Source organism: Labeo rohita, chromosome 17, assembly GCF_022985175.1.
Source record: "Labeo rohita strain BAU-BD-2019 chromosome 17, IGBB_LRoh.1.0, whole genome shotgun sequence".
NCBI lineage: Eukaryota > Metazoa > Chordata > Actinopteri > Cypriniformes > Cyprinidae > Labeo > Labeo rohita.
The window spans coordinates 27,786,507-27,800,419 of NC_066885.1; the positions used below are offsets into that span (position 1 = coordinate 27,786,507).

General features: G+C 35.4%; 2 protein-coding genes across 3 annotated transcripts in view; one reads left to right on the forward strand and one right to left on the reverse strand.

Annotated features, from left to right (window-relative positions):
- The first annotated feature begins 1,343 nt into the window (after positions 1-1,343).
- On the forward strand, positions 1,344-11,446 carry ahsa1b (AHA1, activator of heat shock protein ATPase homolog 1b). The gene is made up of 9 exons (XM_051133852.1): positions 1,344-1,593; positions 4,083-4,273; positions 4,398-4,480; positions 5,093-5,210; positions 5,298-5,386; positions 8,090-8,218; positions 8,352-8,453; positions 8,606-8,657; positions 10,305-11,446. The coding sequence occupies exons 1-9, from the start codon at positions 1,514-1,516 to the stop codon at positions 10,475-10,477; spliced, it is 1,017 nt and encodes a 338-aa protein (XP_050989809.1). The 5' UTR covers positions 1,344-1,513; the 3' UTR covers positions 10,478-11,446.
- Positions 11,442-13,913, reverse strand: part of LOC127179981 (dr1-associated corepressor) — a 5,300-nt gene continuing 2,828 nt past the window's right edge. Inside the window, exons 3-7 of one of the 2 annotated variants that reach the window (XM_051133855.1) lie at positions 13,883-13,913; positions 12,705-12,818; positions 12,499-12,601; positions 12,349-12,406; positions 11,442-11,698 (exon numbers count right to left, since the gene is read on the reverse strand). The exon at positions 13,883-13,913 is cut by the window's right edge and continues 63 nt beyond it. In XM_051133855.1, the coding sequence (XP_050989812.1) occupies positions 12,365-12,406; positions 12,499-12,601; positions 12,705-12,818; positions 13,883-13,913 (290 nt within the window). In that variant the 3' untranslated portion in view covers positions 11,442-11,698; positions 12,349-12,364. Of the gene's footprint in view, positions 12,105-12,348; positions 12,407-12,498; positions 12,602-12,704; positions 12,819-13,882 lie in introns of both variants that reach the window. The other variant, XM_051133854.1, reaches the window with a different exon arrangement.

Below are 13,913 nucleotides of genomic sequence, written 5' to 3' on the forward strand. Positions count from 1 at the left end.
GAAAAACATGAGTAGTCCCTCAATTTCAGTTGTTTTAATGCAATGATCGGTTAGAATTTTGTGAATTGTATGAATGAAAGATCAAAAAGATAAATTATGCAGATTTATTTTATTTTAACAGCTGCCTTTGCTCATATTTACTGGTTATTTGTTTCATATTAGTTGATATTTAAATAAAAAAAAAAATAATAATATATAATAAATTAAAAAAAAAAAAACGTAAATGATCATTTATAGGGGTCATCGGATGCTAAGTTCACTTTTACATGTTGTTTGAACATTAATGTGTGTTGGCAGTGTATGTACAAATCTACCCTGTAAAAATCCAATAATGGTAAAAATAATGGTAAAAATCCATGCAGTGGTTTTTAATTAATCTGATCAGTTGTAACAGTCTGACCTCCATGTTTTGATGCCGGAGCAGGGATGTAAGTTAGACAAAGAATATCTCCGATTGAGCGATTGATGTGTTGCTGGATGTAATAATGAATATAGTGGTCGTCATTTACTTCCGACATCTGAGCCGCTGAAGATGCAGTGGATTATGTTTGTTTGTGAAGGGAATGCGCTCCTGATCTACATAAATGTGTCTGTGTTCGCGCAAATCATTCGTGATCCAGCTTCACTCACAGCAGAAGTGAGTATAAGGGTTTTTTATGAATCTTTGCAATCGCCTTTCCTAATAATAATCTGCTAGTTAGCAAGTTTAGCGGCTAAACGTGGCTAACTGCCGCTAAAGTAAACAGGCTCGTCTCTCCACAGAGAGAAGAGAGGGGTGGGGCGAGCAGAGCTCATTTGCATTTAAAGCAGCCTCACCAAAATGAGATGATTTTTGCAGAGTGATTTTGGTAAGGTAAAGGGTGTTGTTTTACACAACCATTGAGAATTTTTAACCAAAGTGACCCCTTTAAAATTAAATTTTCTTTAAATGCATAATTGCCTTTCGTATTTTCATTTTGACGTCACTACGTATAATTCGTTGCATAATGGCGAGTTTTGTCTTAATCATTCGTGCGATTGCAAAAACAAGGTCCGTATTTTTAGACAAGCAATGTGCGATATACACACATTTTACATTGCCATTCTGCATATTACATTTCAAAAGGTCAGCTAAATTCTTATATAATTTACGTGTTGCTAAAAAGGTATTTCCAAGAGTAAATGTCACTGCCATGGTTCATTTTCCAAAAACAAACAGACAAACAAAATTTGTTTTTAGTACAATAGCAACCAACAAAACAATATTTACGGCACGTTTCTCTATGCAGCTACACAGATGCTACTGTAGGTGTCTCAAGTGTTACAGGTTCGTGCGGAATCTTCTCCAAACCGCGAGTGTTTCGCACGGAGAGCTTTGAGTGCGACTCACTTCCGTTTCCAGTAATTTCTACGGGCAACAAAACCAGAGGCAGCAGTCGAGAGGCTTCCAGAAGCTACAGTTCACTCGTGGCGGACACATTCTGTCAGAACCAACGGCTTCATTTATTATCAGCAGAATATCTATTAAATCAGTATGGCGAAGTGGGGAGAAGGAGACCCTCGCTGGATCGTGGAGGAGAGAGCGGATGCTACAAACGTCAACAACTGGCACTGGTGAGAGTCACCGGCACATTCACTCACTCAAGCCATCTTGATGCTAAAATGCTAACGCACACTCACCGCTGACCGAGCTGTCCTCTTGAATCAGCTGTCTCATGAACACTGTCCTCCGAAGAAAATATAATTAGGACAACAGGACAGATCGCTGCGACCGAGATTGCTCAACTCGTTGTCGTTTTGGTGGTTATTTTATCTGTAAAGTGAAATGGTGATGCCTGGCTAGTGGTCCGTTAGCGTCGTCATAAGTTTATTCATGCCATGCTTACACACACCTTTCATCCGACTGCTTTGTTGTCGATGTATTTGAATCATTTGACGAAAATGTTGTTTTTGTTCGTTTATTACTTCGGTTGTCAACCGTTGCTGTCGTCGGACAGTTCACATCGTTTCCGCTGTGGGTTGTGTCTCAGCTTCAGCAGCGGAAAGCAGCATGGACACTGAATGTTACTGAGGAAGAGTGTGGTAAATGGGAGGTTAATCAGGTTAACGCGGTTTTTGAAGGTAATTATATCAGGTGAACAATATAATAGGTGACTAATATCAGGTGAGGGAACCGTAATACATTTGGGAAGTTCAAGCATTTCAACCATTACCGTTACATGTGTTTGGCAGCATCTCTATCCATAAGTTAAATGTGTTTTTAGAGTTGTCAACAAATGCTTTAAAACCTAGTTTCAACCATGACCTCATTGTGAAATATAAATCAGCAAGACAGTCACATAAAACTATGGTTTGTCAAGAATAAATCTCACCGTTGAGTCATGGAAAACCTGGAAATATAATCAATAAATATTACTTTTTTTGGATACAGGCCTGGAAAAGGTTTTTTTAAAAAAAAAAAAAAATCATGAACAAGTTATTGCTCATTTAAACTGTTTCCCAGTTGAAGTACAAATTTCAGGACATTAATGTCGTCTTGAAGACATTTGTATACTAAATTGTTATAGCCTAATAATTCAGTCTGTTAATTATAAGGACCAATGCCTGACAAATGGAAATCCACATTAACTATCTGTATAGAATTGATTTATTGTTGATACAGTTGACGGTGTTGCATCGTCAGGAGTTTATCATTTTACACTACCAGCCAAAAGTTTAGATTTTTAATGTTTTTTTTAAAGATGTCTCTTCTGCTCACCAAGCCTGCATTTATTTCATCCAAAACAACAGTAAAATTTTGAAACATTTTTACTATTTAAAATAACTGGGTTCTATTTGATTACATTTAGAATTGTAATTTATTCCTGTGATTTCAAAGCTGTATTTTTAGCATCATTACTCCAGTCACATGATCCTTCAGAAATCTTTCTAATATTCTGATTTGCTGCTCAGAAACATGTATTATTATTATTATTATGTTGAAAACAGCTGGGTATATTTTTTTCAGGTTTCTTTGATGCATAGAAAGTTCAGAAGAACAGCATTTATCTGAAATTGAAGTCTTTTGTAACATTATAAGTGTCTTTATCATCACTTTTGATCAATTTAAAGCATCCTTGCTAAATAAAAGTATTAATTTCTATGATTTAGTATAAAAAATTGTAATCACTCCAAGCTTTTGAATGATATAGTCTATAATAAAGCTGTTAATTTCAGATAAATGCTGATCTTTGGATCTTTCTATTCATCAAAGAATCCTGAAATCATGTACTCGGCTGTTTTAAATATTAATAATAATAGTAATAATAATAGTAAATGTTTCTTGAATAGCAAATCAGCATATTAGAGTGATTTCTGAAGGATCATGTGACACCGAAGACTGGTGTAATGATGCTGAAAATTCAGCTTTGATCACAGGAATAAATTACATCTTAAAAAATACACAAATATAAAACAGTCATTTTAAATAATAAAAATATTTCACAATATTACTGTTTTTGTTGTGTTTTTGGGTCAAGTAAATGCAGGCTTGGTGAGCAGAAGAGACTTCTTTAAAAAACATTAAAAATCTTACTGTTCTGTCGACATACAGCGCCGTTGCGCTCCGGGCGTCCCGTGTTCAAATCCAGACTCGAGGACCTTTCCTGATCCCACCCCCTTCTCTCTCCCACATCACTTGCTGTCAGTTCTGATCTGTCTTGTCACAATAAAGGCAAAAATGCCAAAAAAAATACATCTTAAAAAAAAAAAAAAAAAACTTACTGTTTAAAAACTTTTGGACTGTTAGTGTACGTGTCTTAAAGTGTTCAGAATTTTAACATTGAAGTAATTTTCAATTTGGCATACATGCACTGTTTGATGGACAGTTTTCTTTGTGCTGTTGTATTTGTCCTTTTGCTTGTAATTTGTTTATTTGTTCTTATTTTTTACTGACTGTTGTTGATAGAATAGTAGACTAGTAGTTTTGCTCTGATATCGAAATTGGAATTGAAAGTTCTGAAAACTCATGAGTATCTAAAGGTTTTGTCGTATTAATAGAATAAAAGGTTACATGGGTCAAAAAAGTTGTCTGGAGTATCAATGCATGTGCCTTGTATTACTAGGACCGAGAGGGACGCTACAAACTGGTCATCAGAGAAGCTGAAGGAGCTGCTCATGGGGTTGCAGGTGGAGAATGAAGAAGGCAAGTGTGAGATCACAGAGGTCAGCAAGGTGGAGGGAGAAGCGTCCATCAATAACCGCAAAGGAAAGCTTATATTCTTCTACGAGTGGAATCTAAAGGCCTCCTGGAGTGGTGAGGAAAATGATTTGGATCAGAGGATGAATATGGCCAATTAAAAATGTAACTGAATCAGTTATTCAGTTTTGGAAGGACGTATTTAAACTCTTGACATGATTTGGACTGTCTGTTTGTGTAGGGACATCAAAATCAGGCATCAGATACAAGGGAAATATTGAAGTTCCAAACCTTTCGGATGAAAACGACATGGACGACCTTGATGTAAGTTACATAACTAGTTAATGTATTTTTATATACTGTGGCATCACTAGACTAAGGGTTTTAAAGAAGGCCTCAAGATACCTTAAAAGGATTTAAACTAAGACGAAACAACTAAAAAAATCAAGATGTTTCTTATTTTAAATAATTTTCTGTCTTAACTGTTATTACTGAATATTGAATACTGAATATTGAATAACTGTTATTTCCACAGTGTTGGAAACCTGGATATATGAGGAAGCCTCATTTTAAAAGTACGATTTCTAGACCTGGAAAATTCATGCATTATTAACATTTTACAACTTAATGAATATTTTTATAATGAATATACATGTTTCTTGTTATGCCGAGCTCTAAAATGTTTTATGAGGTAGAAATTATGAATATTTTCTTTAAATACTTATCCTAAATCCTTATCCAGTAAATTTCAAATAACTAGAAAATAAATGGGGCCTTTAAAAAAAATCTTGGCTTGGAACCAAGGTTTAGAACCTCCGATCTAAAGTATCTAGAACAAAAGTTTGTTAGATGTTATGAATTCAATAGCTATACTTAGTATATCTACTGTGTAAGTGATGATATTGAATCTGGGTATTTTTTCGGGGTCACTCGCAGATCAGTGTGAGTCTTTGTAAAGATGAGCCCGAGACAGAGCTGCTTTCTCTGATGAGGAGCGAGGGAGCCCAAAAAATCCGCACTGCGCTGGCCAGCTACGTGGACTTCCTCAAAACAGGTAAGTCTCACTGATACGCCAAAGCCTTGCTGCTGCATTGTTGTCTGTGGGATGTGGATTGTTGTAATCTGTTATTATCTTTTGTAGAGTTCACACAGGGCATGATCCTGCCAACAGCCAATGGTGTGACAAAACAGCAGACAGCCCAGGCAACAACCAAGTCAAACAAAACTCAGGTGAGCCTTAAATTGTACTTCTAAATGCTGCTATGAATTAAAGGAGAAGTTCACTTTCAGAATGAAAATGTCATGATAATTTACTCGCCCCCATGAAATCCAAGATGTTCATGTCTTTCTTTCTTCAGTCGCAAAGAAATTAAAGCTTTTGAGGAAAACATTCCAGGATTTTTCTCCATATAGTGGACTTCAGTGGCACCCAACAGGTTGAAGGTCCAAACTGCAGTTTCAATGCAGCTACGATAGTAAAACGATTGGTCGTTTTCTGAAAAAAACAAAAGTTTATATACTTTAACCACAAATGCTTGTTTTGCACTAGCTCTGTGATGTGACTGCACGTCTTCATGCATTGCGTAATCGCGTTGGAAAGGTCACGTGTGGTTATTCTTCGTGTTCAGTTCAAAAAGGTAGGGTAGGGTGAAAAAAATCAAATTTTCTTTTCCAACTTCAAAATTGTCTGACGTTGTTTTTCCTTTTTTTGTAAAGGGTGTTTGACTTTCTTTGCACGTTTGCTTTAACACTGGGTTGGTACTTCAGCCTACATCATGCCTGACCTTTCCAACGTGATTACATAATGCATGAGGTTGGGCTAGTGCAAGATGAGCATTTGTGGTTAAAAAGTACATAAATTTGTATTTTTCTTAAATGGCCGATCATTTCGCTAGATAAGACCCTTATTACTTGGCTAGGATCATGTAGAGCCCTTTGATTCAAACTGCAATTTGGACTTTTAACCTGTTGACTCCCATTGAAGTCCACTATATGAAGAAAAATCCTGGAATGTTTTCCTCAAAAACCTTAATTTCTTTTTGACTGAGAAACGAAAGACATACACATCTTTGACATGAGGGTGAGTAAATTATCAGGAAATTTTCATTCTAGAAGTGAACAACCTCTTTAATCTATTTGTTTATCTAGTGGCTCCATAGGTATTTGAATACTTATGCCACATGGTTGACTTTGTGTCAAATACGAATACCAAAGCAAGTAGCATCTGCAAACACAATCTTTCAGCCAACTGATTGATATTAGTGGATGTAATTTTTGGTGGCTCTATAGCCTTGTTCAGAGTGTCAGTCCAAATCTGATTTTTGTGCATATCCGATTGTGCTAAATGATCTACTCTTCACTACGGATGCCCCCTATTAGTCGACAAAAAGAGGCTTGGTCGACCAAAATTAATTCACACAAAGTGGCGAAGTCACACAGTCCATGACGGACAGATCGTTAATGGCTAGTCAATGTGGTAATAGGCTATAGTACAACGGGTAGGACATCCAAACGCTCGCCTATCATTCATTGATCTCAAATATGGCTTTTTTTAATCTAAAATATGCAAGTAGTAGCAACTTTACATGGCCGCTCAATCTAATGTAAGCCTAGAAAAATGTGTGCTATTCAAGTGTCTGTGTGGAATGTGAAAGCTGAACAGATGAAGGTGCCGGTGCGCTCACTTGCACTTAAAATACTCCGTAATTTTTGGTCATACATATAAAAGTAATACATCTTTTGAATCTGTAAAGACTGTTTATTTGTATGCACTCAGAATAACAACAAAACGTTGTGCTTTTGTAAAATAATGAAAGCAAAAGGGATGTGCTTTCTGCCGTCTTGGCAAACTTGAGTGTAAACTTGAGCGCAAAAACTTCAAAACTCTATGTATACTTGTCTTACAGACATGAAAAATATAGGCTATCTATCAAGAGTGAAATGTCAACTTTTAAATGAACCAATTCAAATAGAAAACAAATATTCTCTGATTATATAATCCGTATGAAAAATGTAGGCGCATCCACTCCTGCGGAGATGAGTCAGTGTCACCAGCTTCATCTCTTAAGCCAAAAACAAAGAAAGCACTAGTTTATCAATAAATTATTAAACGTTAATGCAGTCTCCTTGCTATTTTTCCCTGAAACATTCATAATTATATCTGCCGGTGCGCTGTGGCAAGCTTCTTTTGCTTGCACTTAAGCGCTTATTAGGCTATGTAGGCAATTAAAGGCTCATTATTTTAATTTATATTGTTTATTAAATGTGCGACTAATGTCAACTAAACCTAAAAATGAACGACTACTAAAAAAATCTTTAGTCGAGGGCAGACCTACTCTCCACACTGTCTGTCGCAACTGTCCAATTCCTATTTGTGTTTATTGTAGTGCTCTTTTGTTTTACGGAATATCGGGATTGGTTTCTATTGCAATGATGTTGCGTTGGTATGCCTACTCTAAAAACAACAAGAACAGCAAAAGAGTTTGTTTGCAACACAGATGTTGTCTTACATGTTAACGTTGTGTTGGATTATATTACATCTTGTGAGGCAGCGGCAGTAATCAGGCATTAAATGCTGCCATCTCAAAGAGATGTGTAGACCAGCAGTATATTGTCTTTTTCTGCTTGACTAGCACTTTGCAACAACACTACCATGTTTCTGCAAAGTCATTCAGCATGTTTTCTACAAACAGTGTCTGATGTTTACATTTTACATGATGTGAGAAAGTGATAATCTAGCAGTCAGACTAAAACGGATTTCACCTCAATGGGTATGCTTTGTTGAAAATGTTCAGATCAAATCATCTGAACAGCAACTGACATACAAGCTACTCTGCAAGTAACATGCAGTTTTATTTTCAACCACAGATGGCAGTAGAGAGGCCAAAGTTCTGCAGCTTCTGTTTAAACTTTATAATTTGTTTGTGTTTTCAGATTGGCTCATGTAGCGCTGCTCCTCCTCCTCCCAACACAGGGGTAAAAATCCCCACCTGCAAGTTTTCAATAAAAGACACCTTCCTCACCTCACCAGATGAGCTTTACAGGGTCTTTCTCAAGCAGGAGGTGAGTCTTCTGCCACAATCACACCCGACAGCCCGTTAGTTATTAACTATAGTGATACTCTCTTTTAATGAGCAGCTGATTTCTCATTACTGATTACGTTTGTTTGAAAAGAATGACAAATTGCGTGTTACAGATGGTGCAGGCTTTTACACGCAGCAGTGCTGTGGTTGAGGCTGAAAAGGGTGGGAAGTTTCGCCTGTTGGACGGAAATGTGAACGGAGAGTTCCAGGAGCTGGTGAGATTTCGATTTCAAATCACATAAAGCATGATGACAGGAGACGCTGTTCTTTAAGTAAACGGCTAAGCTAAAAATACATGCAGTGATGATTGACAGTGATGACTGGATTATGATTTGATTTATGAAGCCATGTGTTGTGGGTTTTACAGGTTCCTGAGCAGAAGATAGTCATGAAGTGGAGGTTCAACTCATGGCCTTGTGGTAAGAGAAAACTAAATTTGCTCACCCAGATGACAATTTGCATTAAATTGACAGTCAAAGTGATAGATTAATTACTCACCTTCAGGTCGTTCCAAAAACATACGACCTTCAGAACACAAAACAAGATATTTTTGATGGGCAATTCTTTGGGAAATTCTTATATTCGGGTGAACTATTTCTTTAAGACATTTAATAATGGTATCCATTCCCCCCCCCAACCCCAAATAAATGCTGTTTAACTTTTTACTCATCAAAAAATCATGAAAAAGTATCATAATTTAGCTAATTATATTTTGCAGCACAGCTGCTTTCAACATTGATAATAAGAAATGTTTCTTAAGTATCCAGTAATTTCTGAAGCATAATGTGAAGACTGGAGTAATGATGCTGAAAATTCAGCTTTGCATCACAGGAATAAATTACATTTTAAAATATATTCAAATATAAAATTGTTCTTTTAAATTGTAATAATATTTACTGTTTTTACAGTATTTTTTGATCAAATAAATGCAGAAGTGTGAGCACATTTCTTTAAAAATCTTACCAACCAGAAACCTTTGAATGGTAGTGGAGTTCACTATATGGCAGAAGCATAATAAATTCATACATGTACACTAGCAGTCAAAAGTTTAATGTTTTTCACCAAGCCTGTATTTATTTGATCCAAAGTAAAGCGATATTTTTACTATTTTTACTATTTTTTTACAGCATTCATCTGAAATAGAAATCTTTTGTAACATTATAAATGTCTTTATCAATTTTGATCCATTTAAAGCATCCTTAATAAATAAAAGTATTAATTTCTTTACCTCAAGCTTTTGAATGGTATAGTTTATAATGTTACAAAAGCTTTTTATTTCAGATAAATGCTGATTTTTGGACCTTTCTATTCATCAAAGAATCCTAAAAAAATGTACTTAACTGTTTTAAATATTGATAATAATAAAAAATGTTTCTTGAACAGCAAATCATCATATTAGAATGATTTCTGAAGGATCATGTGAATGATGCTAAAAATTTAGATTTGATCACAGGAATAAAATACATTTTAAAATATAAATTGACAGCATGTATTTTAAATGGTAAAAATATTTCACAATAGTATTTTAGATCAAATAAATGCAGGCTTGGTGAGCAGAAGAGACTTCTTTAAAATACATTAGGGCTGTCAAGCGATTAATCGCATACAAGATAAAAGTTTGACTTTGCCTAATATTTGTGTTTGTACTGTGTAATTATTATGTATAAAGAAATACACACAAATTAGAGAAAATGTTATGTACAAAATATTTTCATTTATATATAATATAAATTATATGAAAAATTTTAATAAATGCATATACTTCTACATATACATATACTACTTCTTAAATATATACATGAATGTGTTTGTATTTATATATACATAATTACACAGTACACACACACATATTAGGCAAACTCAAACTTTTATGTTGTATGCGATTAATCGCTTGACAGCCCTAAAAAACACATAAAAACACTTTTGACTGGTAGTGTATAAATAATACATAAACTGATGCATGCCCCATTATAAATATTGTATTTACCAGCTCTCTTTTACTGTCTGACAGCTGACTTTGAGAAGCGTCTAGCCGATCTAACTGTCTGTCCTTCCCTGTATTTCAGAGCACTATGCGACGGTGACATTGACTTTCACAGACAAGGGTAACGAGACAGAGTTAAAGATCGAGTGTCGGGCGGTTCCTGAGAGCGAAGAGGAACGAACACGAGATGGCTGGCAGAGGTACTACTGCCACGCCATTAAACAGACATTTGGCTACGGCGCACGACTCTGCTGAGAGCCCAGGATGTAGCGGCCTCCGTTTTTGGCTCTTTTGTTTGTTTTATCGTTTTTATTTTTGTTCATTTTGCTCCATCTACAACAAAGAGGATCTGAATGTGACTCTACTGAACAGCAGGCATCACATTGCTCCATTATCACGTTCCTTTATTTGGATGATTTTGATGTTTACAGTAAATAAAAAAGAATGAAAAATCAGAAATGTAAGAGATGAGAAAATGAAACGAGTGCTGAAAAAGAGACTTGGGTCGTATGAAATATCTGTGTATGTGTGTAATATAGTGTACTTATTTTAGCATGGTAACTCTTTGATGGCACTCCTGTCCTGTTCTGTGAAAGGATCACAGGGTTGAACGGTGCCTTTTATGCACTGGTTGGTTTTTGATAAGTTAAGAGGCTTTTCTCAGAGTTATGAAACGTTGGATCTTCTTGAAGATGGTTTGGAGAAAGAACAATAAAGAGATATTTCGGACCACTTAATTAATGTTTCTTTCTGATGGAAATGGATTATTCATGTACATTTTTGTCATCCCATCTAAAAGTATTATGAACGTGTGATTTTTACTCATTTCTATTCACCAAAACAAATATAAGCAGCAGAAGCCCGTTTCTTTTGTCTCAAACAGACTGTATTAAAAAGAAAATCATGTCGAATGCACAACTGGTTATTTTTAGATCACTGCTTTTCTATTTGCTTTGTATTACTGCAAGTACTGTATTTCAGCCTTTATAGGGTTTGCCTGGTTTTAGCTGCTGAAATGTTTGAAATGCTTGAAAAGGGAACCAGACCAATTTTAGGTCACTCAGCAACAAGAAAATGTTGGATATATTGCCCCAAAATACAGTCCAGAAAAAGGTTTGAGGCCTGTTTGAGTTTAATTTATTTTCTTGTATATTTTCTGCATCACACTTTGTGACCAGACAAAGAGCATCATTTACTTAAAATAAAAGTACCTTTGAAACATCATCCTCAGATATTTTATTCAGACATTATTTTGCATTACCCTATTATTAGATGCTTGGTTATCTTAAACATTTTTTCTTCATCTTGTCATTTATCACAGTAGTTAGGTTAGAGAAGTAGAAAATGCATATTTATACAATATTGTGCAATATTGACATCTTAAAATATACCTTATAGAATATTTACTATAAAATACAATATGCCGCTTAAAGAACCCTGCAACCTTCTGTGGATAATAGTAACAAAACCAGTGACCTGCATTTAGGACAGATAGAAAAGAATAAATATTTACCTTTATCCATAAATATTATATAATCACATAAGTCACAACTTAGAAAATCATGTTAGATTATAAGCATTAGACAGTTCAAACTACAGTTTTAATTATGAATCCAACGAAAAGAAAATTAGTGGAGCTGCTCAAAGAAATTCACAATATATCATAAACAAATGATTTTCTTCCTTATCGGAATTTAAAACTCCCTGGAAAGCTTGAAAACAAAAATTATATAATTATTTCATGGTCAATATAATACCACAACAGAGCAATTTCACAAATTAAAAATGAAGTCAGATGCTAAGAATAACAATAACACCCCCTCCCAAAAGATGTTGGGTCTTCATAAATAATACTGCAGTTTTCAGCAAGAGATTGTTCGATCTTGTCAAAAGAATAAAAAGGAGAAATGAATATGAAACAATTGTTAATACATCAATTTTACACAAATATATTAGGACCGTCAGACGTTTAATCGCAATTAATCGAATCCAAAAGAATTGTGTATATTTATTATGTATATATAAATGCATGTGTATATTAAGAAAACTCACTAACTGTTATTTTGGATGCGATTAATCACGATTAATCGTTTGACAGCTCTAAAATATATCAGTGCAGATCTTACCTTTTCAAAAGCCCGGTCAAGGTGAATGAGTTTCCAAGCAGATGAACAGCTCAGACTCCTGAAACATCAAGAACATTTTTTCAAGATTACAAATACAAATAACTCACGTTATGTAGGCCTACTCACTCATGTAAAATCACAGTAACTCACACTGGATGAATCACTGTTGATGACCAGATCATTGGTGGCTTTCTGAGGCGGCTCCTCCCTCTCCGGTGACCTGGTTTTGATAGACACACTTTGCCACCGTTTCCTAAAAGAAGATAATTTAATTTCAACGATTGCGCTTGTATGGAAAAACACTGTGTTTTCATTATTTGCTGGGCAGCTGTGTGTTTTGATAAATGGTACTGTACCTGTGTGACTGCCATTTGCCCTTAGTTTTGCATTCTGATGTTGATGCAGTGGAGGCCTGATCTGCCAAATCCTTCAGGAAGTCAAACAACTTCTCTGAATGAATACACTGTTTCCTACAAGATCATGCAAACAACAAAAACAGATGAATAGGACACAAACTCACAAAACAGTGGACGATGCAATAGGAATAGTTATTTAGGACAGGCATTAAAGGAGAAGTCCACTTACAGAACAATAATTTACAAATAATTTACTCACCCCCTTGTCATCCACGATGTTCATGTCTTTCTATCTTCACTCATAAAGAAATTATGTTTTTTGAGGAAAACATTTCAGCATTTTTCCCCATATAATGGACTGATGTGGTGCCCCGACTTTGAACTTCCTAAATGCAGCTTAAATGCCAAATACGGCTGTAAATGATCCCAGCTGAGGAAGAAGGGTCTTATCTAGCATAACGATCAGTTATTGTCATAAAAATAATACAATTTATATACTTTTTAATACCAAACGCTTGTCTTGTCTTACTCTGCCTGGACTGTTCTTGTTCCTGTTCATGACAGTAAGGGTATGTCAAAAAACATCTCATGTTCTCCCTCAACTTCAAAATCATCCTATATCGCTGTTTTACCTTTTTTGTTAAGGGTGTTTGATCTTCTTTGCATGTTCACTTTGCAACGACTTGGTCAGAACTTCTGCAGTGATGTAGGATGATTTTGAAATGATTTGAGGGATGAAGTTGAGGGAGAAAATACGGTCAGAGTTTTTCGACATACCCTAACTGTCTTGAGCCAGAATACACAGAGTTCAAGGACTGCAAGACAAGATGAGCATTTGAGAATAAAAAGTACTTAAATTTTATTTTTTTTAATGTAAATAACTGATCGTTTCGCTAGATAAGACCCTTCTTCCTCGGTTGGGATTGTTTACAACTGCATTTGGGATTGTTTGAAGCCGCATTTAAACTGCATTTTGGAAGTTCAACATCAGGGCGCCATATCAGTCCATTATATGGGGAAAAATGCTGAAATGTTTTCCTCTAAAAACATAATTTCTTTACAACTGAAGAAAGAAAGACATGAACATCTTGGATGACAAGGGGGTGAGTACATTATCTGTAAATTGTTGTTCTGGAAGTGGACTTCTCCTTTAAGAAGATGCCTACTTTGAACCTTACATGTGATTGATGGACATCACTCTGCTGTTCC

Bases quoted from the DNA above. Each gene is read 5' to 3' on its own strand.
- ahsa1b (XM_051133852.1), top strand. From the start codon at position 1,514: ATGGCGAAGTGGGGAGAAGGAGACCCTCGCTGGATCGTGGAGGAGAGA. The intron at 5,211-5,297 runs GTAAGTCTCACT...TATCTTTTGTAG, and splicing joins CGTGGACTTCCTCAAAACAG to AGTTCACACAGGGCATGATC. The intron at 5,387-8,089 runs GTGAGCCTTAAA...TTGTGTTTTCAG, and splicing joins CCAAGTCAAACAAAACTCAG to ATTGGCTCATGTAGCGCTGC.